At 41.6% G+C, this 25569-nt stretch overlaps 3 protein-coding genes across 15 annotated transcripts in view; 2 read left to right on the forward strand and 1 right to left on the reverse strand.

The window, feature by feature from the left end:
- Positions 1-31: 31 nt before the first annotated feature.
- LOC311496968 (allograft inflammatory factor 1-like) lies at positions 32-3778 on the forward strand. The gene is made up of 6 exons (XM_084557034.1): positions 32-1549; positions 1675-1736; positions 1894-1960; positions 2047-2088; positions 2235-2400; positions 3372-3778. Exons 1-6 carry the CDS (start codon positions 1531-1533, stop codon positions 3454-3456), a joined length of 441 nt encoding a protein of 146 aa, XP_084413160.1. The 5' UTR covers positions 32-1530; the 3' UTR covers positions 3457-3778.
- A 166-nt stretch (positions 3779-3944) lies between these two features.
- LOC311496678 (casein kinase II subunit beta) lies at positions 3945-7710 on the forward strand. Of its 2 annotated transcripts, none has more exons than XM_084556619.1 (7): positions 3945-4014; positions 4408-4480; positions 5842-5944; positions 6040-6155; positions 6243-6318; positions 6425-6614; positions 6829-7710. In XM_084556619.1, the coding sequence occupies exons 2-7, from the start codon at positions 4409-4411 to the stop codon at positions 6917-6919; spliced, it is 648 nt and encodes a 215-aa protein (XP_084412745.1). In that variant the 5' UTR covers positions 3945-4014; position 4408; the 3' UTR covers positions 6920-7710. The 2 variants fall into 2 exon arrangements, with proteins under 2 accessions (XP_084412745.1, XP_084412746.1); XM_084556620.1 differs by having other exon boundaries at positions 3951-4014; positions 4405-4480.
- Positions 7711-7783: 73 nt separating this feature from the next.
- LOC311496677 (uncharacterized protein) overlaps positions 7784-25569 on the reverse strand; it is a 31752-nt gene continuing 13966 nt past the window's right edge. For 6 of the 12 annotated variants that reach the window (XM_084556610.1, XM_084556616.1, XM_084556611.1 and 3 more), the window contains 22 exons: positions 24879-25130; positions 24495-24629; positions 23568-24365; positions 23069-23293; positions 22729-22950; positions 22377-22601; positions 22038-22268; positions 21808-21948; positions 21473-21694; positions 21207-21377; positions 20845-21054; positions 20552-20725; positions 19785-19990; positions 19142-19207; positions 18934-18978; positions 18221-18283; positions 16738-16917; positions 12574-12963; positions 11934-12056; positions 11589-11708; positions 11421-11501; positions 7784-9545 (listed from right to left, as the gene is read on the reverse strand). In XM_084556610.1, coding sequence (XP_084412736.1) covers positions 9516-9545; positions 11421-11501; positions 11589-11708; positions 11934-12056; positions 12574-12963; positions 16738-16917; positions 18221-18283; positions 18934-18978; positions 19142-19207; positions 19785-19990; positions 20552-20725; positions 20845-21054; positions 21207-21377; positions 21473-21694; positions 21808-21948; positions 22038-22268; positions 22377-22601; positions 22729-22950; positions 23069-23293; positions 23568-24365; positions 24495-24629; positions 24879-25130 — 4310 coding nt within the window. In that variant the 3' untranslated portion in view covers positions 7784-9515. Of the gene's footprint in view, positions 9546-11420; positions 11502-11588; positions 11709-11933; positions 12057-12573; positions 12964-16737; positions 16918-18220; positions 18284-18933; positions 18979-19141; positions 19208-19784; positions 19991-20551; positions 20726-20844; positions 21055-21206; positions 21378-21472; positions 21695-21807; positions 21949-22037; positions 22269-22376; positions 22602-22728; positions 22951-23068; positions 23294-23567; positions 24366-24494; positions 24630-24878; positions 25131-25569 lie in introns of those variants that run through there. The other 6 variants (XM_084556617.1, XM_084556612.1, XM_084556618.1 and 3 more) reach the window with 6 other exon arrangements.

Consider the following 25569-nt stretch of genomic DNA (forward strand, 5'->3'; position numbering starts at 1 on the left):
TTTTAATTTCAGAGATATGTTTTTGGCCAGAACAATATCCCATCCTCGCCAGATTTCACATCCATACAGCCCTTCATCAGACTTTTGTATTTTTTTCAGAATGAGCTGCTCTTGTCCATTTCCATCAACATTCCTTTTTAAACGTTCGCCATCCTGGACTGCCTTAGGCCACACAAAGATATCCCTCCACTGTTTGCTATCTGCGTCATACCTCGTCCATTTGATTCTGTAGCAGCTCTTTAGGTCCGTCTGATTTGTACTTGAGCAGGAGAGGGTTGCATCTTCTTGAAATGTTGATACAGTCAATTCTGGTGAGATCTCCGGTGAGCCAGCTTTAAAACAGCAACAATGCAAGATATAACTAGTGCAAGAAGTACATGCTGTGTAGTGGATGTTTGGGTCTTCGGTCTGCAGTAAAGCATTTAGTGCCACGCCAAAATTCCAAATTAATATATCCAAAACATTATTTGCATTATTTATCAAATGCATAGTTCAATTTATATCACAAGGCCACAACTGGTATGTACTAAATATGCAATTTGTCTACTGACTAGAATATGATGAATGCAGATTACAAAAAATAAAGATCCAGGTACCTACTCACCTCTGCATTGTGCTATGACTATGCACAGAATTAAACGGAGAAACTGAACATAAATCTCTGCCATTGTCTGTGAAACGCTCCAAGTGGAGGTGCGAACGATTATTCTCTTCTTGGATTGTGTTTGTCTCCACCTATTCTCAGTTCCTTAAGACAAACAGAAGTCTCAACTTGAAACCACCTGCACAGTTAAGCACTTTCTTTCTCCTGTTTACTAGATAATGTGATCAACAGTGCCACCGTGTGGCAAGAGCAAAACATTCCATCGACAAGGCCACCTGACACACTTTTTATGGTCAAGTTATTTACTGAGGGGAAATTTGGGTGGAGAAACTGAGTAGCACATCCTCTTCGCCACTATTATTGTACTCTTGAGCGAGTATTTTCTACATGTTCTGTGGAGCTGCTCAGAGGCCAGCAGGTCTGACCGGCTGCACCCAGGCATCTTTCAGGTGTGAAAGTGTGTACCTGTGTGAGTCTGAATGGGCCCTTTCTGAAAAAAGAAAGCCTTGGTGAAAAATTTTTTAATAATAAATTTTCTGCAGACTAATGTGCATTGTTTAGACATAGTTCTCCTTGCAGCAACAGTCTTCCTTCCTCAAAACTAATTTTTAAACTGGCTGAAATATACCACATTAGCACATAGGCTCCGCTGAACTCATCAGTGTGAATGAGCCAATCCTGGCCTTTACAAGGCAGGTATCATACCGTGTGTGGTAAAATTCTGACAAAGTGTAAATGTTGCTATTTTCGTCATTCAGTTGACCTCCATTTGCCGTGACCTTAAATACCACGGAGGAACCTGACAGTACTAACTGAAACTTTGTCACTTCACTTCCTCTTCTGGTTCGATTTACAGAAACGCCATCATAACTTTTAACCATCGGTGTAGGGTTGCACATTTCATTTTCTCTTCACTCTTCACAAGAATGGACAGCAGTGCTCAAGGTTAGTCTGCCTTTTTTTCTGCTATGAATGCGGTGTTCGAGCTTATTGACATGTTTTGTATTATTGATATGTTTTGTAATATTTCATTATATCTGTTCTCATTGTTTATTTCTGGTTTCTCACAGGCGGGAAAGCATTTGGTCTTCTAAAGTGTCAACAGGAAGAAAAACTGAACTCTATCAATGAGGTGAGAGGACTTTTGAAAATTGATATCTTAAGGCAAAGTCATGTGGTGACAGTGAAGTTTTCACAGGAGCTGGACACGCAAACATGACACCTGAGTGAGACTCGTAAAAATATGTGAGATGTTCTTCTGACTAACCATTAAATTCATCCAATTTTAGGCTTTTCTGACAGATCCTAAGTATGTAGAGGAGGAAGACCTGGCCCAAAAGCTTGACATGTTTAAAAGTGAGTATTCATTGCTACTATCAGCTTTTCTTATGTCATGCACACTCAGAAACGTTCAAATGACATTATATCTGTTTGTATTGCAGACAAGTACATGGAGTTTGATCTCAACGACAAAGGAGACATAGGTAAAACTTTCTCACAGTCCTGAAAGTATTATTAGCTCCAGTGAGCAACTTTTGCTTTCAATACTGACTTGTTCAAAATGTCCCGCATTCAAATGCTATACAGAGAAACACTTCTGACACTTCAGTTTCTTCCTTCTGTTTTTTAGACATGATGGGGTTAAAACGAATGCTGGAAAAACTTGGATTGGCCAAGACTCACTTAGAGCTGAAAAAGATGATGTCAGAAGTGGCCGGAGGAGAATCGAAAGACACTATCAGCTACTATGACTTCCTGAACATGATGCTGGGGAAAAGAAATGCAATTCTAAAGCTGTGAGTATTAAACTTTGGCTACTTTATATAATAGATGGAGACCTTGAAGTTGGGTCACAGATAGATTAAGGTTAAAGGCAGACTAAGTTACCAAATTCCTAAAATGCTGATCACATTGTGTCTTGATTGCGACCTCAGTACAAAAATTAAAACCTGAAAACTAATAGTATTGGCTTTAGAAAACAAAAAAGACGTATCAAATATGTTTAACTACTGTTCACTGAAAATGAATAAACTGATCTATAATGTCTTAATCTGTCTGGCGTTAACAATAGGGGTGCGCGTTAATTATCGTTTCGATAATTATCGGCCCGATATCTAGAAATTCTGACATCATTCCGATAAGTCCGATATCATAACGAATGGCCCCGATAATATATAATATATATTTTTGTCAGTACTGCGGTGTGACTAGTAAAATACTCCCACATGTCGGAAAACAACTCGTCAACTCGGTCATGATTTTGGTAGTAGCTGCCATTACCCGGGATGTCACACATAAACCACAGAAACATAAAAGGTCGGAAAAAGACTCTCAAACCGGGAACAGGGAACTTCCGTCACCACATGAATGCAGCACAACGTGCATACGTTTGTAAACAAACAACATGGCAGTGGTGGTGGTGTGGGACTTTTTAAGGATGACATCTCTGGCTCTTTGTAATAAATGTTTAAAGAAAGTAGCACGAGGTGGAAAAATCAGCACCAGCTTTGAAAATGAACATGAAAAGTCATTTGAAACATAGCCATCGATTTGATGGGGTTTTGAAGGCGTATGAGGACGCCAGCGTGGCTTTTGCTCATTAGTCTTCCTCATCTTCAGGTATGTTATCGGTTATCGATATCGGTATCGGCCTTTGGAAGCGGAAAGTTATCGGTCATCGGTATCGGTTTTTTAAATAAGTTATCGTGCATCCCTAGTTAACAATGATTGTTTTGTAAAGCTTCTAACAGGATATTCTGCATTTCAGGATCTTGATGTTTGAAGGCATGGGGAAGGAGCAGGAGAAAGCTGCTGGACCACCTTCTCGCAAAACCTTTTCAGACCTGCCCTGAAAGGTGTCTCCATCCCAGCTGAAAATTTCTGTGACTGCACCTTTTGTTTCAAGATTTGAAAATGTTTTATAATTCATGCCAAATGTAAAGATATTGTGCAATGTGACCTTTTTATGAAGTAATGCAATCTGCATGAAATCCATAATGTGAAACTGATTAATTAAAGGCAAAACATTCACCTATGAAGTATTAAATTAACATGTTAGTGACCATGCTGGTGTGAGTCCAAAGATGCTAATACTAACATAAGGAATATCACTAGGCTGTCTTTAGCATAAGTGGGACAGTATCACAGATCACAATCACAGGTCCTGTTATTTAAACGTGGATGGAAATTTATTAAAAACTGAAAAGTGAAATAAAGTTGTATCGCGCTCCCGTTCGTGCTTTTTAACTCAATCATTATATTACTCCCCATTTCCTCTGCGGTAGGAACATTCGTCATGTTGCACCTTATTTTGAAAACCCTACATGACCGGAAGACGTACGCGTAATCCAGGAAGTGGAGACAAACTAGTGAAAGATTGCAAGTTGATGTGTAAATTAATATAGAGGAGGGTGAGTAAAAGCTACTTACTGTTAACAATAATATACAGAGAGAGGATAGTAGTACTTTTTTATGTATGCTGTCGCCATAATTAGTCATTTTCACGATACCTGTACTTTACGTACACGACCGTGAGCTAGCAAGCTAGCTTGTAAGCAGGGGCTAATGCAGGTAGAGCTAAGCTTGTGCACACACAAGACATGAAAAATGTTTTTGTTAAATACCCAGACGTGTCAGTTCTGTTCAGTTGCCGCCCTTATTGTGGAATAAAATGTCAATACAATTGGTGTTTGTAAAGTTTAGTCTACTAACCTAGCTAGTTGCAGCTTTAGTTGTTAGCAGCGTTAGCCAACCGGTGTGGCTGTAAAATGCTTCACCGCGGCTCTGTGTTGGTTTGTCAGCAGGATGAGCAGCTCAGAAGAAGTGTCCTGGATATCCTGGTTCTGCGGACTCAGAGGGAATGAGTTCTTCTGCGAGGTTAGTCTTCCAGTTTAACGCTTAAACTGTGATTTAACAGAAAACAGACCCAATATCTCGAGGAGAAAGTTGCACCACACTTCTACCCCAGACTGGATATACTCTAGTCAGCACAATCCTGTTGTCACTTTCAAACGCTACATCATTTTTGTATTCATACGGACAATGAATCAGTTAGTTGATTGTTGACATGATGAAGATTTGACACGTTTTTATTCAAACATTTTCTTATAATAGCATGTTTTAACATGAATTCTGTCAATACATTTCAAACGTTTACATAATGATACTATAAAAGTTAAGATTTCTGCAGGGTAGACCTGATTAGAAAAGGTCTTGTATACTATAGTCTGCAATAATGTAATGGTAAATTAAGGTTGCTAATCTTTGTAGGTATAATTCACAGATATATGCAAAAACAAACTGCTTACAACTTGCAAGTGTGCTGGAAAGCTGCGTTACCATACCGACCAACAACATATGCTGTAGAGCGTGTTTGCTGAGTTCTTGTTGGAAAAACAAAGGATAATAAGTAACAATGCAAAGGCTCCCAGGCACTGACCACCAGCCAAGAATCTGACAAAACTCGCTGTCATAGTCCAAATACTTACGCCGCGTCCTCGTGGTTTGTGAAGCCAGAGAGGCAGCGAGTCTGCTTTGTAGAAAAGGGCTCATGCACAAAGTGTGCCTCTTATTGGTCTCTGTTTTAAGAAGTCCCACTCTTGTGATGATTGGACGAATTTCTGTAATTTTCAGCATATCTGAACATTACATAGTTTCAGTATATTCCATACAAACGTACATCTTGTCAATTTGTAGATCTAACAGTTAGTTAGTTAGCAGTCAGTCAAGTTTAAACTAAGAGAGCTGTATTTTGACGTTTGTTATTACAAATAAATATATTTTTCTACATCTTTTAGTGCATCTCACATTTTTATTCCCATGAACATATTTCCCATATGAAACCTGTTAATTATTTAGTACCAATGTGGACCTTACAGCACATTAAGGCGCATAATTAAGAGCTGTGCTGTTTGCTACTAGTCTTTTCCACTGAAACACACAGAGCCGTCCTCCCTAAAAAAAGCACATTAAGAGACTTGTTGAAGGAAAAACACTAAAAATAAAAATACCAGGAATAGTGTGGCACCAGAGTGTAACGTACTGGCTTGTTGGATACACTGGCACTCGCACGATCCAGTTCTAATATTAACTCCTTGCTTTTCTCACTGGCTGCGTCTAACTAATCCTGTTAAGCTCTTGCGTAATGCTTCCACATCAGTGTGTTGTGGCAATGTGCTGTTGCAACAGTAATTAATGCTATTAATAGACATTGATTATCTTACGCTGCTTTGTTACAGGTCGATGAGGACTACATACAGGACAAGTTTAACCTCACGGGGTTGAATGAGCAGGTGCCTCACTATCGCCAAGCTCTGGACATGATTCTTGACCTGGAGCCAGGTGAGATTGTCTAGTTGTACAATTTTGCAGAGTCCACACGAAATTCCTTTAAGTCGGCGTTGATGATTTAACCACCTAAATCGCTTTTCCAATAGATGAGGAACTGGAAGATAACCCGAACCAGAGCGACTTGATAGAGCAGGCAGCAGAAATGCTCTATGGGCTTATTCATGCACGTTACATCCTCACAAACAGAGGCATTGCGCAAATGGTAGGATATTGCTTCGTAATTTCAGAGTCTTGCTTGCTCCATGACAAGAGAGTCAGGAATGATTTCTAAATTTGTTGTTTTACGTAGCTGGAAAAGTATCAACAAGGGGATTTTGGCTATTGCCCCAGAGTCTATTGTGAGAATCAGCCAATGCTTCCTATTGGTAAGACTGACTTCCTTTAAACATGAAACGACTGTGAAGCACCTTTGACCTTTGACCTTAGCTATGAGGAAACTCTCCTGAATCGTATCTCTCCTGTTTGATGTAGGTTTGTCGGACATCCCAGGAGAAGCAATGGTGAAGCTCTATTGCCCAAAGTGTATGGACGTGTACACCCCTAAATCCTCCAGACACCACCACACCGATGGGGCCTATTTCGGCACAGGGTTCCCCCACATGCTGTTTATGGTGCACCCGGAGTACCGTCCAAAGCGACCAGCCAACCAGTTTGTGCCAAGGTTTGTTCTCATGTTATTCATTGTTGGCATTACCATACTTATTTTGTGTGTGAAGCAACTTTTACACGGGCTGCGTACGGGACTTAACTGTTCAACACACTTTAAAACCTCCAAAACCAAAGGGTTAAAACGTTTACATTTAAATTATTGATGGTGCCTGTTTAGATTATTTGTCCAGGGAGTGATTGTGTTTTAATTATTTTGTTTTTTCCAGGTTATATGGTTTTAAAATTCACCCAATGGCTTATCAACTCCAACTTCAGGCCGCATCAAGTTTCAAGAGTCCAGTCAAGACAATCCGTTAGAACTCAGCTTGGACAAAAACTTTGTCTGAAGTGATTCCCAATAAATTCCTGTACAGTTCTCCAAACTCACCTCTGTGTTGATAGACATTCAGGATCAGCTATTTCCTCTCATTTAGTGCAACAACTTACAGTTGAGCTAGGTAGCCTTTTATCTGTTAAACATGTATATTATTCCATCTCCTGAGGCAGTGATCAACCTTAAATGATGTCAGACCATCTTTTCACATTTGAGGGTTGTTTCCCTTCATCAGAAAAGTGACTTTACTTGGCAATAAAGTCCTTTCTGATTCTGATTTAACTTGGTGATGCCTACAGTTCGCTTTGTGGCCTAATGGCAGGCGATTGAATGTAACAGGAGGAAACCTTGCCAACAGCCCTGGACAAGTTTGCCTTACCTATACAGTCATGTCTTACGGCAGTCAAATTATATCACATCACACTAAACAGTGCTGAAGAACAGATGTTGGAATGTGCTAGGATTTTGCTTTAGCAATATGTGATCCGGTGCTATTTTCAAGAACCAGTAAAAACCAAATTAGGGAAAGAAGGTAAGAAGGTATCTTAAAAGTGGACCTATGTTTGATTTAAATTCTATTTATATTCAGTTTTCTTGATATGCAGTGGTATGTTCTTGTTTAGGCTGCTGTAACAGTATTTTCCTGATATTTCTGTATTTGTACTAGATATGTTTTACATTATGGTATTGCAATCTAGACGGATGTAACCTTTTTCCCTCCTCCTCGTTTGGTGTTGATCAACTATGGTGAATGGAATTAAATATTTATTTCTTACCAGGGTTTCATTTCTTTTTTTTTTTTTTCTTTTTTTTATATTGTAGACACAAAAACAGCCCTCCCCAAAAAATGCAAAGTAATGCGTATTTTATTTTTTCTTAAAAAGACAGGGATAAGTCACAAAGCAACAATATTTTCCATTATCTAAAAACTATTTCTCAATGTGAAATGCTACTTTTTCAAGCAGAAGAGATTGTTGTCCATGTAGCTACGATACCAAATGGCTCCTTTTTGGGTTAAAAAAAATAGTTTGCTAACAAACATGCTATCTAAAAGGGATGCGTATATTTTCTTCTCTATGGAAAAGTACAGGAAAACGGCGAGTGAGGGAGCGACCTACATAAACTACGTGGTAAAAAGGCTTTACAAACTCGGTTGATAATGCAATATTTAACATTGTGACATCTCTAGTGGAAGCCTGGAAAACCAGCTTGTGTTGAAACATCACAGTACATCAAATCACATGAAACAGTTCCTACTTTACAAATAAATTACTGTATAGTAGAACGTGTAAAAAAAAAAAAAAGAAAATTAAAGACAACTTGTGCTCCTGTGAGAAAAGCCACACATACCGGGGCAGCTGCCTTCATCTCTTACACGTGTGGTTATTGTGACAGACAAGCTTTTATATTTATTGACCTCACTTGACTGAACATAAATGTACATTTACAATAGAGATGGATATACATACATGGACATTCCTCATACAATCATAAGGAGGTCTGTAGTCTTACAAAGAATATCAAAACCTGAGATAAAACAGACCAAAGCTTGTAAAACTTTTTATCAACCAAATATGTTCAAAGCAATTCTGATTTCTATGATACTGGACAAAAACCTAGGGCTGAGGGAAGCACTCCGCTGTCATATGTAAAACTGTGAAGAGTTTGATAAACTTGGTGGACTACAAGAGGAAACGAATAAGAATGATCCAGGGCGTCAAGCAAGACGTGTCTTGGAACAGAGACCTCGAAATTCAGTAAACGGTACACCTACGAATTAATGAGCAGATGGAAATGAATAACTTAAAAACCTCAAATCTTTTACAAATACTATAAAAAAGCATTACTTCTGGAAAATATAGAAATATTTCAAAATAGATCAATTTTTTAATCCAAACTTTACAAGAATGTGTAGGCTACTGGTTTATGGCTGGTTGGGGAGGAAACGACTTGTGTTTTCGTTTTCTGTACCTGAGCAGTGAACAAAGCCAAACAAACTGTTCAGAATATGTTTGTTCACGTATCAATGTGAGGTATGTAATATTTCAATTATTATTATTTTTTTTAAATGCCTCTCCTGAATTAAATAGACGAGTAAACAACACATAAAATTAACATGTCCCTTGACTGTAGTCTTAACGTTCCCCGAGCAGCACCAAGGGAATAAATGCTGATAATGGTGTCTAAACTAGAACGGAAACAGTACATGTGTATAAAATCCACGATGTAAAAGCCACTAGGAAAATTAAAGCAAATTTAAAAGCAAACCTAACTGAGATTGTTCAACTGAAAATGCTGGTTTTCAACCAATTAAAATGTACTGACTAATGTTTTACAACACCAGGATCATGGAAGCATTTGATCGCTATCTGAGTACTGCGCAGCCCTACCTACGATGAACAGCTCAACTGCAAACAGCAAAGAGGATCTAAGATTAATCTACTCAGTTGTCAAACATTTTAGGTGCAGCTTTATGAGATATTAAGTTACGGGATATGTGCGCGCAGACAAAGCTGGTCACTGTGTGTTGAGTGCAGCAGGTGGAAGAGTCAAAGGAACTGGGGGAAGGTCATAAATCGGTTACAATGCCGATGCTCCACCATGTTTCTCCTGCAAGATAGAGGTGAAGATTTGTATTATTCAAAACAGTAATCTTCATTAGATGGAGTCAGTTACGCAACACTTACACACCAAAACAGACGTTTTACAATTACTGTTTATTGCTAGGAAGAACTGAAAGGAATAGGTGCTTTGGACATCATCAATGTTTTCACAGTTCCTCTTTTTTATGTGTTTACATTGCGGAACTGGTGTTTTGAGGTTCTTTTTTTATCTTTACTGAAGTAAATGTCCTTTCCTAGGACAAGAACCTTGTTCTGCTTTAGTGTACAAGTTAACGTTTGTTGTAAACAACAGTCTACAAAAACGGAGCAGTCCAGGCTTCATTAAGCCTATGTCTGCTGTTGTTGTATGTAGTTGTGTGTCATAAAGAATATGTGATACTGCTATCGCAACCACTAGCCAGATATTGTGTTACCACTGCAAAACTGATAAAAAACCTTTGAAGGTATGTAGTTCCCTTAGAGCAGGGGTGCTCATTACGTCGATCGTGATCAACCGCTAGACCGCGAAGGTAGTGCGGGTAGATTTTTTTTAGATGTTAGTCTAAAACATGTATCCGTTGCAACTCCAAAACAAACAACAAGACAAACGTTCATCTGTATTTATTTTTACGTTATATTTGCAACATGCCCACACATCTACAGCCACGCACAACTTCAACAATAACTCAAGACTACCGTCTTTCTATTTTTGTAAAGGTGCAGTGCACCAATGTGTGTGTGTATATATATATATATCTATATATATATATGTGTGTGTGTATATATATATATATGTATATATTTATACATATACATATAGGGGTAGATCACTTGGTCATTGTAAAAGTCGCTCGTAAGCCAAAAAAGTGTGGGCACCCCTGCCTTAGAGAGTCTTCAGAATAGTGCATATTGAGACCACTCTTAAAAACATAACTGTCCTTAATTTATTGATTTATCAAGCAGCATATGAGCTTAAAGGTGGACTAAACCATTCTCCTAAAAAAAAAACTTGTGTTAATGTTGTTTACATTACTTGTCTTGGCAATTTGGTATGTTTGTTTGAGTGTAGAGCATAGACTGTGCATAAATATGGACAACGCTTCCCCACTTCCTTGCATTGGCCAAACTGAGGCTAGTTTCCTGAGGATATGTGCTTTCATTTAATATTGCGCTCTGTTCTACCTCCACCACTTATAAAGAAATGTTGGATTAAACACTGTACTTATTTTTTTTTTTCCCAACCCTCACGGTCCTATGGGACTGCTTCACGGACCGGTTGGCATGGCAACTTGTAGTCGTCACATCACGTTTCAATAGCGTCAAATATCTAACTAAAACGAAACTTATCAGAAAAATGGACACCTGAACATGCATCGGCATATTAACTAAATAAAAAGACAGAAACTATCCTTGAAAAAAATGTATCTGACGTGTATTTTAGTGTTTTAATTTGGCCAAAGTCCCATCCGCTAACATGGAGGAGGTGGAGCTTATGACCTATACTGTGGGGGAGCTCTACTTCCTTTGGCTTCAATTTAAGGAGCGGTTATGCCATCCATCTTTATACCGTCTATGGCGTAGAGTTACAGTATGGACGGCGTTTCTCCAGAATGGCTTTGTACAGAAAGCCACTGCTCCCAGCCAAGAAAATTGCACAGAATCCCCTCTACATTTACTATGCCATGTTTAGATTTCTGTACAGATTAAACAGAAAAGCTGTTAAAGATGTTTAGAGGGCAGATTCTTCTCCACAGACACAGAAACATTCTGTATGCTCAGCTACGATAACAGAGACAGATATCAGAGTGGTATCTAAACCTCAGCAGGAGAGCAGTTAGTGTGTTGCGGTATGGGGAATGTGTGCAGTACATTATGTGTGTACCTTATCTTGGTCGATGTCAGAGTCTGCAGTTATGACAATTCTTTTCTCCACACGAGTCTCCGAGGAGCCACTTTTCACTACCTGCAAAGGGAAGAAAAAATATATTTGAGAGGCACTGAAAATGAATATGAAGCTGAAGAAGAATAGAGAATGATTTCAAGTGCTGACCTTTGAGATGTGAGTGGTAGTGGTGGTGACTGAGGTGCCGCTGGTGGTCTCTGAGGTAATGCTCTTGGAACTGGACACGGTTGTGCAATCTTTGTCCTCGTCCGTCCCATCGACTGTCACCTGAGAAATAAAAAGACGGATGGAATGAATAATCGTTTTTTTTAAACGCGGTGAGTCTGAGCTTTAGACGAGGAAGGTGCAGTGCTGCCTCATGCACAGTCTGGAGTCCCTGGCCTGGTCCTCCCAGACCTGTTCATTTTCATCTTCTGCTGCCACCCCCTCCATGCAAACCTGACTGCCTACAGCTGAGACAGGTCTGGGCTGAACAGGTGCTGGAGCCCCTACCTTTGAAGACTCATAGGTGAAGGTCTTCGTCGGGACGATAGGGACCTCTGTTGTGGAGATGCCACTGGGTAAGGAGTTGGAGGCAGCTGTGATGGTAACAGTCTGGGTCTGCACCAGAGGGGGCTGTAAATGGGAGTATAGCCCCATGAGTGGCTGTTTAACCAGACACTTTGCACCTCACAGCAGACATTTCATTTCACACCATGCATTCCCTTCTGGCCATTGCCTGTGCGGATTTGGTTTCCACCGCCCTTTCTTCCCACCAAATTTGTCTCAATTAGGAGTTTTGGAAACGAGAGATTACCCTTCTTACTTCCCTTCTCACCACCAAGCATCCCAAAAAGATAGTAAATCGAGAAACATGAAGCCATTACTGGATTGGAAAGATGATGAAAAGTGAAGTAAACATTCTGTGGCAGAGAAGAATGTGCTAGTGTCACAGAGACCCGTCACCACAGTTTAGAACTTAGCACACCACTGTGCAACACCTCTGCAGCATCCTACATTTTGTTAATCACACCACATTTTACAGATTCACAAGTTCTGATAGTCATGGTGCTGCAAAGGAGTGAGCAAGAGTGGCAGCCAGAGACCAAGCAGAGAAAGAATCAGCATCACCCTGAGGGAGTCAGGAGGCTACCTGGAAACAGCGTATGACCTGTGGACCATCGCTCCAGAAATAGGAAGCTGGGGAAGATCCAACTATCCTCCCGGAGCACTCCGACACTCCAGAACATGATCCTTCTTCCTCCCGGGTCTCATCTAAAGCTTTACAGGAGGAGTCAAAGGACTGGGGCAGCTGTGCCACTTCCACCTCTACGACCGGCACCAAGTTAGTCTCAAAAACAACAACCTTGTCCTGATCACACGACTCTTCCTCAACAGGAGAGCTGTGGGCTTCGACGCCATCAGGCTCACTCTTGTGGCTCACGGCGGGACCGGGTGTGCCTGAAAAGCCCAAATTACGCCTGGTTTCCTCATGTGCAGCCTTTGTCTCTGAACCATTGCATAGGGGACTAATGCACACACTCTAAAAAAGAATAGAATAGTCACTATGTGGGTAAAGCAAAGTATTTCCTGGCACAATAACAGGCTACATTTGCCTAAAATATAGAAATATTTGCATGCAAGTTAACCATGAACACACAGTATACATTTTATGAATTACCACTAAAATATGAAAGTGGTGATCTAATGGAAAATCTTACAGGCCATGAGCATCACAATGGCCACAATATGACCTTTTCAGCATGATACAGGTTTAACCGCATTTTACAGAGCCACAGAAGGGACGTAGCGGGAAAAAATATATGTAGCTTTGAGAGATCTTGAGAAACTGTAAGCAATTAAAATTTCATTGGGAAAAAAAATAAATTTTGGTTGATTTTCTTTGGGGTCTTTGTGGGCAGGCACAATTTTTACTTTGTAATCCTCAAATACAAAGATCAGTGCTCGGCATTAGGCACAGTTTACAATTACGTGAGCAGCAACCAAGTGCTGTACTCTGGACAGTTTCACCAGTACCCACGGTTGTACGCTAAATGCTACATATGAGGAAAGACAATGGAATTTTTTTTCTCAACCATGTCTCTTCTGGGGCGCTCTAAGTGTATTGTATTAATCATCAGTAATATAATCTTTTGTCAGAGCTAAAAATAGATTTTCTTTGTTGAAGAGAGAGACAGATCCGACAAGTGACAAATACAACAAGATAAGCCACGTACTTGCACTTCATTTAAAGAAAATGGAAAATTTCAAAAACAAAAACAAAGTTCACCTCCTCCCTCGAAAGGAACAACAAATATCCGAGCCGTTAATGGAATGCCTTTTTTATTCTTTGGTCAAAGTTGATTGTCAAAACGTCATGCAACAAGGACTCGTGCAGCTGCTACAAACTGCCTTGCCAAATACTGGTGCAGGACAAATAAGTATTACGATTAAGCTGCCTCAAGGTTTCCCCTCGTCAGGTAACACTATGCTGTCACAGAGAATAGCCGTGGATTCCCATAAACAAGACACTGCTGCGTTCTAGTGTGTGGGTTCAAGAAAAAAGTCACAGTGGTCAGTCTATCTAAAGACATTAGCCTAAAATTACTAACAATAAAAATGTGTATAAAAACAGGCTCAAAGTGATACGGTCAGACATTAAAAACCTCCAGATAAAAGTCACTGGTTAGGAAATATTGGTTGATGCATCATAAAGGTCCAAAAAAAACATCAGAAAATTCAAAAGCGTAGTGGTTTGATTAACGTTTCCAGTCCTAATCAGTCTTTGGAGAAGTGGTCTGTTAACTGGCTGGAGAAACCAGGGAAACTTTGCCGCAGCGGGGGAAACAAGGGATCAAAGTCTTGTTCAACAGAGGCCTGAAAAAAGGGTCAGCTTCTCAAGTGGAGCAGAGGATGACAGATGAAGAATGTCGGAGTGATGTTGCAGAGGAGGCAAAAGAGGGAGAAGAGGAGGAAGAAGAGAAAAGCTAGAGGTTGATGGGTAGATGGACTAGGTGCAGTCTCCATGGGTCACATTCACACCTGTGTGGGGTTTCCGCAGGGTTGAGACGGCCCCTCAGCTGCGTTTGGAGTAGAAGTCTAGCAGGGGGCCGCGCGGGAGGCGGATGGCAAACTGAAGGGGGGAGGAGGAGGAGGGAAGACATATGAGAGGGAGGAAATTTGAGGATGTCTGCAGTGATCGAACTGAGCTGGTAAAAGGTGTACCTCTGCAATAAACTGCTTCAGGAGTTTAGATTTTAACAGAAAAATATAAATAAATAAATTTTCTTGTCCAGAACATGGAAATGTGTCATGCATTTTAACATGCATTCTATACATCTGTATGGAAAAGACAGAAAGTCATCCACATTTGCAGAATCTTAATTAAAATGGGATCTATTTTAAACATAGTTGTGATCGAAAAAAGGGTTAGGGTTAGCCGAAACAGGTAAAATGTACTCTAATTTGAGGAAGTTAAAGGGGAACTACCGTTTTTTTTTTTGTTTGTTTGTTTTTTTTATAACCCGGACCTTATCTCTGGCATAAAATACGATCGTTTACTCACCCATATAACTTTTGTGTAATTTGTAGTCAGTCGGGAGATATTTAGATCTGCGTACATCCATATAGTGGGAGTGACTGGGGCACCGGAACGCAGCCTCTAAATAACGCATTATCTGCCGCGAAACTCGTTCATTTCACTAATATTTTGTTGTCGTACGCTAGTGCTATTCCCTGTTGAGTCTGGAGTTACCTGTTACCATCATCCGGGTTCTGTAGGTCAATCTTTAGACCCCGGAAAACAAAATATTGGTGAAATGAACGAGTTTCATGGCAGATAATGAATTATTTAGAGGCTGCGTTTCGGTGCCCCAGTCACTCCCACTATATGTGTAAACGCAGATCTAAATATCTCCTGACTGACTGCAAATGACACAAAAGTTATATGGGTGAGTAAATGATCGTATTTTATGCCAAAAATAAGGTCCACGTTGTAAAAAACAGTAGTTCCCCTTTAAATTGACACAGATGCGCATCGTTTTGCTCGGGTGGTAAGAACTACTTATTGCAAATAACACAACTGTGATAAGGATTCACAATGTCAGTATATTAGAGCTTATCTGGACAACTAGCAGAAGATTGTTTTTTTTCATTAGTTTTACCATTTTAGTCTATGAACACAAGCAGGATCAATTGAGTGCCACTCGTTTCTTCTGTTGATACATATTTACTTTGACTGAGAGTAAATCAGATTGATGAAGTGGCAATGTGTGTCTACTCCTCTAGGGCAGACATATTATGACTGGTTACATGGAACACATTGCACACGTGTTCCCTTTCATTTTCTCGCGGTAAGCTATCCATTTGTTTTGCTTTGATTGCAGTACGATGTGTTTGGAGGCATTAGTCTCCAAATGTAGAGATTTTTGATTTGTGTCCGAACAATCATGATTCACTTGATGCAAAACGAATACGTTATGTACTCCACTGAAAAGCTTTCACGTAATTGAATGTTGCTGAGCTGACATAACTATTAATGCTGTAATTACTGATACAGTGTACTAGAAGCCTGTGATATAAGTGCTGATACAACTGTGAATGAGGCCTTGTCTCTTCACAGAGAACCAATCAAGGCTTGGAGAAAGCAGCAGCCAAACAGAAGTTGAAAAGCAGCAAGAAAAAGAAAGTGAGCAAAGAAAGAAAAAAGCAGAAGGAAAGCAGCTCCACAATGAAAGAGGGTCAGAGGAGAAAGGGGAAAATGTCAATCCTGCCTTGTGTCAGAACGTGCAAAACTTTACGAAAGTGGTCATCCTCAAGTCATGCAGCAGAATCTTTCTGAAGTCAGGTCTGTCGGTCATGCAACATAAACATGTCAGAGGCATCCGATGCAGACGACATCTGCAACCAAGTGAGTTCTCTCTCACAGAGAGTGGACAGCCCGTTCAGATAAGATGCCTCGCCCACATCAGTCTTCGAGGTGGAAGAGCTGACGTACAGGGCCCGTTCAACAAGTCCAGCATCGTTCCTCATACACATGCATGTGTCGCATACCACATGCCGTTGCCTTGATCAGGGCTGCACATGCACACACAACGCTCAAAGTGTCAGAGGACCGAGGATCACAGCTGGAAGAGCTGGAGTCCTTCCTCTGACAGCGTCTCTCATTTACATATAATCATCACATTAAAGAGAATCTACTGTCAATCGACGCTCAAAATTACTCTATTCCGTAACATACGTGTACACTGCGCATTAGTAGTCTAGTTCAGGAATCGATCACCTCACTCATCACCGGTTTCTGCGGGAGACTACTTACCCCATCTGCACTGGGCAGCGGCTGACCATTGATGCCCAGGGTGCGGAATGGAGAGTGTGTGGACAGGCGCTTGTCCCACTCGCTCGGCCTGGACTCCGGGACAGATTCCATGAAGTTCCTCTTCAGCTCGCTGATGCTGGCGTGGTGCCTGAGCAGGTCCTCCTGAGGCTTATCGAACTCCTATACCGAGGAAAGCCGAGGGGTGGGGGGAGCCATTGTGGACAAAAAGATGAGTTGGATAGGGAGGGAAAGGGAAGTTGAAGGATGTATTGGGAGAGATTAACAAACGGGAGAGAATAAAGAATAAAAAAAAGAAAGAAAATAGTCAGATTATGTTGCTTTTCTGTAGTTTCTGTGCAATTTGTGCTGCTGATTAAATAAATAAGCAGAAGCAGGGTTGGCAGGTAATTCTAAAGGAGCGTAAATTACAAAAGGCCATTGATGTAGATGTTCATACTGGGAGGTATCTTGACAGATTATCACCGACTCCTTTTTCAGAATGCAAATTAACCTTGGCAGCTGATTCACGAGAGCAGGTCCTAGTTTGTAAAGCAAAGGGCTGAGAGGAGTCGGCGCCATGATTTAATGTTATTCTGAGCTCTGAGCGAAGCTGTAATCTACACGGCGCAGCATTAATGATCCATTTCACAGCATCAGCCTTGCGGTGAAACAGGCTGCAAATCAAAGAGCAGGAGAGGTGGTGACGGCAGACGCGGAGCAAGTTGTCGAAGATGAAGCGTCAGTATAAACGGAAACCTGTTCATTTAAAGACAAATGAACGAAAGCAACAGTAGAAGCATCGATTTGGCAAACACTTAGCATCAAGCTGATTTACCTTCCAGCTTATTGTGAGGCCAAAGAGCAACTTGATGGTAAGCGTTTTTCCAAATGTCCAATTATTTCATACACAACACAGCAGAGATGTATAATTACCTTGAATCTCATTGCTACATTATTTGCATGATTGTTGAGAAGATGCAGCGCATTACTGACAAGTAAGAAGATGAAGTTTGACAGAGCAGAAGCAGGAACAGGAGAATACTGATGATCGAGAATAAATGAACACTAAATGGAAAACTGAGCTGCTTGTAATCTGACTAACAAAAGGTGGAAAAACATAAAACCTAAAGGACCTTTTTTTTAATTTTATTTTATTTAAATCAATCATAACACAGGGCTGATCATCAGGGACTGTTCAAAGGACAATATGGTGTGTAAAAGGTTTCCCTATTCTGACCACAAACCAATGCTTTGGTTTTGTTTTTCTAATTCAACAGCACTCTCCTGAATCATCTGGATTAGAGTTATGTTGCCACACACACACACACACGCAGACACATTTATCATGTGATCTAAGGCCAGCCTGGTGTTGCGAAAAACCGTGAATCATGCCACATGCAAGCGTGATATCGAACAGCAGCCAGTGTGCCAAAAGAGCAAGAAAACGCAGCAAGAGACCGGCATCTCCGGAAGGAATACAAACCTCCAACATTAAAAGGCTATGTCTGATATAAATTGAGTCACCCTCAATTTTCTTTGCTCTTTTCTGTGAAAAACGAAAAGGACAAAAGAAGAGTGTGGGTTTGGGTTCCAGTTTCCTCGTACGCTGCCACACCTCAGACATGCACACGACGACGTTCTCTAAAGTGTTAACACAACGGACGAAGGGAGTTGTGAGGGGTGCATGCAAAACTGTTAGTGACCACAGGGGGCCAAAACTGCACTACAGTAGCAAAGTAAAGGACATACAAGTCTGGAGGACTGACTAAAGATTCCTATTCTTACAACGATTAAAAAAAAAAAAAAAGAATGATGGAGTGACAAAAATGTGATACGACACCAGTTATCATGCCCCTTTTTTAGTAAAGTGCATTTCATCTACATTCATGCATGTGTGCATTCCAGTAATTATGACAGCAAGCAATGAAAAGAAACGATTGACTTTTACCAACGTGTAAAACACATTCTCGTCATACTCTAGTTACTCACTGTCTGCCTATTCTATCTATTAGTAATACTTTCTACCCCTTAGATTTTACTGTATGTGCATCGAACCTGATGTGGGTTTCATTTTAGACCTAGTCGTATGGAAGCACAACATGAGGAGAGGGTGAAATTAGTCTTGTGGATGAGAAGTTCTACGTCGTCAGAATGGAGGTGGAGGAATGACTACGGTAACGGCGCTATGAATCTGACCTTTCGCATTTTCACCCCCTCCACGCTCGTCATCTCAGACTTGTGCTATGCCACACAGAGGAGAGGAGAGATGGACACGTGTTAGCGCCCTCCGCTTGGCGGGCCTCGACTCTCAGGTCTCAGCCACGCCGGATTTAAAGAAAAAAAAAAAAAACATGTCTTCCAAGGGACGACATGCAACAGGCGTTGAGCCGTGTCTGTGACCAACCTGAATGTCCCCATTGACGGTGGATATCAGTGAAGTGACTTCTCTCTGGTCCCTCCAGACTGCTGGCTACAGCAGCAAGAGAGGCACAGATCACACTCAGACACAGAGAAATCTCTGCTTGCTACTTCAGCATCTTTATATAAAACTACGTTTAGTCGTATTTATAATAAAATAAATCTTCTTCATCAATCACAAAACCCAAGGAGGATACGCCATAAATCATATCCTTGAACTTCTGAACATCCTGTAATATTTTTAACATACATACACATGGATCAGCCATAACATTATGAGCACCTGCCTAATATTGTGTTTTGTTGTGTTACTCAAACTTTTCCTGAACTATTTTTTGCTTTGCATAATCCTCCTGAAAGAGGCAATTGCTTTCCTTGGACCACTTTTGACGGGAACTGAACAATGTAGATCAGGAACACCTCACATGAGCTGCAGTTTTCGAGATGCTCTGACCTAATCCTATAACCTTCACAGGTTAGCCCTCGTCACAATCGTCACTGGTCCTCTCGGTGTCCATAATGTTGTGGCTGATTGATGTATAATTCAGATAACTTGCACATTAGACTTCGGTTGAAATTATATCACAAAAAAAATGAAAAAAAAAAATAAGAAGAAAGAAATTGAATACCTTGACTTCAGACACTGCTTCGATTTTTGAATGCTCCACTGCTTCCACGGTGACCGCCAGCTTCCTCTCCTCCTGGCGGCTGGTCTTGATGGGAGTGGAGGTCTGAGGCTGTTCCAGATGAGCCATGGGGATCCCTGCCTCCGCCAGGGCAGCTTGGGAGAAGACGGGAGCACTCACGGGACGCGCACCTCTCTGTGTGCTCACAACTGGACAAAACGAAAAACGCGTTTTAGGAAAAGCTGGATTAAACGCATTAAAACTGGACTTCAAACGCATATCGAAGCAACCAAACACATGAAAAAGAAAAAAAAAAAAAAAAAAAACGCACAAAAGCGCATACCACAACATCATACTTACAGTGTTCAGCCATGACGCGGTCAGATTAACGCAAATGCTGCAAAGGGTATACTGTACCTCAGACAAGCAACACGACGGAACGTGACGTCGGCCAAAAGCGAATGCCCACAAAATGCAGTGAAAGTAAAAACGCGTGTTAGTTCACGATCCAGCAGCGGATGAAGTTAGGCTGCAAAACGCTGAGAAGCTAAATGAAGTTGAACCGGTGAAATGCCAAGGTTAAGAAAGCAGTCAGTCTGCAAACCATATTGCAGCCTGAGGCGAAGCCACATTCTCTTGATTGATGAGAAGTGAATGTATCCTGCAAACGGGCCGCAAATGTTAGAAAGCGTATCATGAAGCAAAAAAAAAAAAAAAAAAAAAAAAAGCTTGACCACACAGCTGAAAAATAAAATAACCCAAACATGTACCTGACTCTTTGCGGTCAAAATCTAGTAGAACAAACCAGTCATCACTGTCATGTGTACGTGTGAGCGGACGTCTTTCTTCCAGGATCCGTTTCTCAAACTGTGGTCTCCTTGCTGGGGCCACAGCAGCGGAAACTTTGACCTCTGCTGGGATCCGGATGCGCTCGGGGACAGTGACTAATACAAATACAGAACCAGGTATTATTCAGGAAACTAAATCTAAATAGAAGCACGCGAACAGCTGTAAAATAATGAAATGTTTGTATGTAGAGCTGGACTAAGCTATTGGATTATACCTGATTTCTTAGGGGCCTCATCCAGAAGAACAAACCAATCATCTTCCACCTGTCTTACTGCTGGACGCCGTGGTTTCTGTTGCACCACTATCTGCTGCTGCGACGTCTCCTCCACTATAGTAACCCTCTGCTGTACTCTCTGCTCTATGGCTGCAAAGGCTTTAGCTGGTCTTACTTCAGGATACATACGGGCACGATCATCTGCAGTCACTGGCACACAAGAATAAAACTTAGTCATGCACTGGAAGCCAAGTCATCCCCTCAATATAAGAAAACGGAAATGTGCTCGGCTAAGCCTTAAGTATCATTTAGATCTTGCAGTTTGTATTGTCTGTATCTCAACACACAAAACAGCAGAATACCTGGTGCTTTTGGTGCAATATCTAGGAGCACAAACCAGTCATCATCCACTTTTCTTGACTGTGGTGTTTTAATCTCCACCTTCTTCACAGTCTGCCTCAAGTCCTCCATGACGAATGTTGGTGTCGGCTCGGTGGGCACCACCACATCGACAACACGCTCAACCGCAGCAGCTAACATCGAAACACAAAGGTGCATAAATCTGTTGCTGATGTTTTTTTGTTTTTTTTTGCACATTGTATGCAAAGGCTTGGGCAATGAACGCTACCTGGTCGGGTGACAGGCTTTTCACGGATGACGTCAAACAGGACAAACCAATCATCTCCACCTTCTCTCTCTCGCGCAATTTGGCTCGGTCTAATTTCAGAAAGACGTGTCGCCTCTTGCCTGCTCTCCACGCCAATTATCTTCGTCCATGTTCTAGTCTCAGTGGTTGTCACCTCGATCTCGGATGTCTTCTTCATATCCGGAACAATCTCAACTTGAGCAACTGCCGCAAACAGACAGAGTCAAAGGAGCCAGGAGTGACCCAGATGTAATATCTTAAACTATAATGATTTAGAGTGATTTCTGACTTGGTGCCAACGTATATTAATTGTATACCTGTTGGTACAACGGCATCATCTCTCTCGGGAGTCGGCAGTGAGGGCTGCGGTCTAGTCTGCTCAACATCGGTCTGATAAAATCTTTGCTCAATACGCTTTACTTCAATCGGAACATCTGGATAGATTTTAGTCTGAGAAACTGAAAAACAAAATTCATACTTCAACTGCGGCCACTGTAATCTATAAGGTAATAAGGTGGACATATAGACATCTGAAGGCAGTATGTACCTGGAGGCACATAAGCAGGTTCTCTGGAAACGACATCCAGCGACAGAAACCAATCATCATCCCTCTCCCTCCATGGCTGCGATCTTTTCTTCTCTGGAATAATTTGCTCAGGAGTCTTCTCATATTTTTTCTGCATCTCTTCAACTACAACCTCCCTCCTGGTTTCTACTGCATCAGTCACAGTAGTAATGCTTTCTTTGTGAACCACTTGCACGTACTCAGTCAGGGCAACTTTTGACAAAGAGAATGAAGGAGAACTGTAAGACGCATGAAGAAGTAAACATGGAAGTCTTGACATAAGGAATGGGAAGGCTCTGTATGCGTCAAAGTCTGCAGTACCTGGAGGCACAGTGGCTGTTTCTCTAACGAGAACATCCAACAGAACAAACCAGTCATCTTCTAGGTCTCTCGCATTCTGCAGCTGCCCTATTACTTGATTTGAACTCTGCATTTGCTTCATCTCAATGTCTTCGACTAAAACCTCCACTCTTTTTTCTCTCCGCTCATCAGCAACAAGAGAGACGCGTTCTTCTGGAGACACTTTGATAGGCTCCGGGGCAACAACTAAGACAAGGAAAAAAGATTAAAGACTCTCACGTTGACAGTATGGGGGCGTTAAGAATAAGAGTGTCCGCAAAGTTCAGAGTGACCGCTTGGTTTGATAAAGCTGCGAAAGCATTTTTGCCAATACCTGGTGGTATATATGAAGTTTCCCCGGGGAGTACATCCAGAAACACAAACCAGTCGTCATCTCTCTCTGTCACTGGCTGTCGTAGGATTTCTCGCGATATTCTCACTGGATCTTCTGCCTTTCTCTCTTCGACTACTGCTTCTGTAATCTCTTCAACTCCTGCAGTTCTAACCACCGAGACAAAATCTTCTTCGTCCATCTGGGCTCCTCCCACCAATGTAACTGATAAGTAATGTCAGGAGAAAATCTTAAGCACTTCTTTTTTTACAAGCAAGCCAGCACAGAATAAAGCACGAGAGAGCCAGAGTTGTTGTGTAAAACACGATATTTTAAGCAGTACCTGCTGGCACATAAGGCGTTTCTTTGCGGACGACATCCATCAACACAAACCAGTCATCAACCCTTTCTGTTTGGGTCTGTGGTTGTGGCGCCTCTGGTTCACGCCACACTCCCTCTTCTCTTATTACCGCCTCCTCCTCTAATATAATCTCAGTCTTCTCCTCAGCGGTCGTAATCTCAGTCTTTGAGGCGGAATACTCATCCACCTGAGCACGTTCCACAGTAGCTAATCACGAGAGGAAACATGCAGGATGTGTGAACACGGTGGCGGACAACCACAAAGCTCATCGTTGCAAGAAGCAGGGCAAGGCTTACAAGATACTACATCCAACTACTATCATTATAGCAGCTAGCAGATACACAATTCCAAGAAAAGGTCAAAAAATGAGTTAGTTAATAAGCCCATATTAGTCTTCTGGCACTTGATAACTCTATATCTTGTAGTAATATTAGAAAGATTAGTAGAAGCCTTAAGCTGTTTGAACAGTAACATACTGTACCTGGTGGTTTCAACACTGCTAGGTATCGAGGACGGTCAAAAAGTTTGAACCATAAATCCCTATCTTCCGCCTGAAATTGATTGCCCTGTATTTCAGCTTCATGCCATATTTCTTGTTTTTCTAACCTCTCCTCTGACATAACTACAGACTGTCCCTGCACATCTTCTATAGCTTCCTGCAGCTGCCCCGTCTCTTCTACAATAGTCACTGTCTTCATAACCCTGCGCTCCACCCGCTGGTACGTCACTACAGAAGTAGTTCCAGCAACATCTTGAAGGCCATACTTCTCCTCCACCTCGTTTTGCCATTCCCTTTCTATCTGGCGTACCTTCTCTCTCAAACTATCATCTAACAGACCTCCATCCTCTTTTTCACTCTGCTGCTTCATCACAACCTCTTCTTCGCCTTCAGGCGACAGACCTTTCAAAAACACCTGCTTTATTTGTTCTTCTAGTTCGTCCACCTCATCCTCTTCTGTCTCTATCCTCCTCACAGATTTCTTCACTATTTCTCCCTCTTCTACTTCTTTTCTTAACTTGTCTACCTCTTCCTTCCCAAGTTCTTCCTCTATTACTTCCTGAACTCTCTCTGCCATCTCATCCACTTCTTGGAGCCTTTCCTCCAAGTCCCTCACTTCCCTCAGACGCTCTTCCAAACCCTCCATCTCCCTCAACTTGTCTGCAAAGACCATTGTTTCATCCAGCTTCTCAATGACCTCCTTAGCGGCCATTTTCAGTTCGGCCTCACGCACGCCCTGCTCCTTCTCTTCCTGGAGCTGGAACTGGGCTAGGGGGGAGACTGAAAGGAGTAAGAGGGAAAAGTGATACAGTGAGCTATAAAAATGTGATTCCTTTTGCAAGATATTGGGATTTCTTTACCAACTCTGTTTAAATAAAAAGTTGCGCAAGTCCACACAAAGAAACTCACATGAAGGTTTTTCAAGACTCTCTAAGGAAGATAAGCCGAAGATTCGGTCAAAGTACAGGAACCAATCATCCCGCTGCGTCAGTCCTGGTTGCAATAGTCGGTCCAGAGAGCTCATTTTTGCCAAGCTGACTTGAGCTGACATTGTCAGAGAAACAGTAGGCAACATTTTTGTACCAGGTAAACAACCACAAAGTGCAAACAGTGGAAAACAAGAGGCAACATAGAGCTAAGTGCTAAAGCACTAAAATACACAATAAAATGTATTTTCGGCATGTGGGTTTTGGCATTTGAACTCAAAGATCAGGAGCAAACTGTAAATTACTGTATAAATGGAACAGAATATAAATGTGGATGAACATCGGTAGGAAGTAGAAGCGTAGATACCTGGCTGTTTCACAAAATCAAAAGGTGGGACAAAAGGGAAAGGAGGTTGACGAGGCAGAAGGGCAGACCACTCGTCTTCCATCCTCTGCTGCTGCTGGTGCTGCTGCTGCTCATCGATTACCAGCTCCTGTCGTAGCTGACTGACTGACTGGGTAACAGTATAAGAGTCGGTGTTCCCAGTCTCGGTGTCAGTGAGAACAGACTCCCCCTCCTCCCCAGAATCACTGAAAGTCTGCTCAGACCCCCCTCTGGCTGTGAAGACATGACGAAGTGATGGCTGTTATGCAATGCTTACGCCGCACAGCTGACGACCACGGCGAACGTTATGCGGCGCTTCGAGCACGTTTGTACCAAGCTAGATGCCAAGCATATGTGGCAGGCGTTTGTGAGTCCAGTAAGACGAGGTTAGAACGAAGAAAGAAAGATGCCTCTTACACTTCGGGAAAAGCACAGATGACAAGGCCAGACTGGCAATTGTCATTCATTGCGTAAAAATCCATTTTCAAACTTGTTTTAATAACAGCCACTCAAGCAGTGATGGTGAGTTAAGAGGTTAAACATCTGGGTACAAGCCACAAGCAAATGAAAGTGGTTGTGCAACACATATTAAGCACAAACTTAAGAAAATGTCAAAAAAAAAAAGAGGAACCGCAGCCTCAAGACTGGAAATGCCCCTGCATTTTTAAGTATG

This window comes from Chelon labrosus (assembly GCF_963514085.1).
Source record: "Chelon labrosus genome assembly, chromosome: 12".
In the NCBI taxonomy this organism is placed as follows: Eukaryota; Metazoa; Chordata; class Actinopteri; order Mugiliformes; family Mugilidae; genus Chelon; species Chelon labrosus.

Coding starts and splice junctions, on each gene's coding strand:
- LOC311496678 (XM_084556619.1), top strand. CDS start 4,409: ATGAGCAGCTCAGAAGAAGTGTCCTGGATATCCTGGTTCTGCGGACTC. Junction 5,945..6,039: donor GATTCTTGACCTGGAGCCAG/GTGAGATTGTCT, acceptor CTTTTCCAATAG/ATGAGGAACTGGAAGATAAC. Junction 6,156..6,242: donor ACAGAGGCATTGCGCAAATG/GTAGGATATTGC, acceptor TGTTTTACGTAG/CTGGAAAAGTATCAACAAGG.
- LOC311496968 (XM_084557034.1), top strand. Junction 1,961..2,046: donor AAAGCTTGACATGTTTAAAA/GTGAGTATTCAT, acceptor TTTGTATTGCAG/ACAAGTACATGGAGTTTGAT. Junction 2,089..2,234: donor CAACGACAAAGGAGACATAG/GTAAAACTTTCT, acceptor TCTGTTTTTTAG/ACATGATGGGGTTAAAACGA.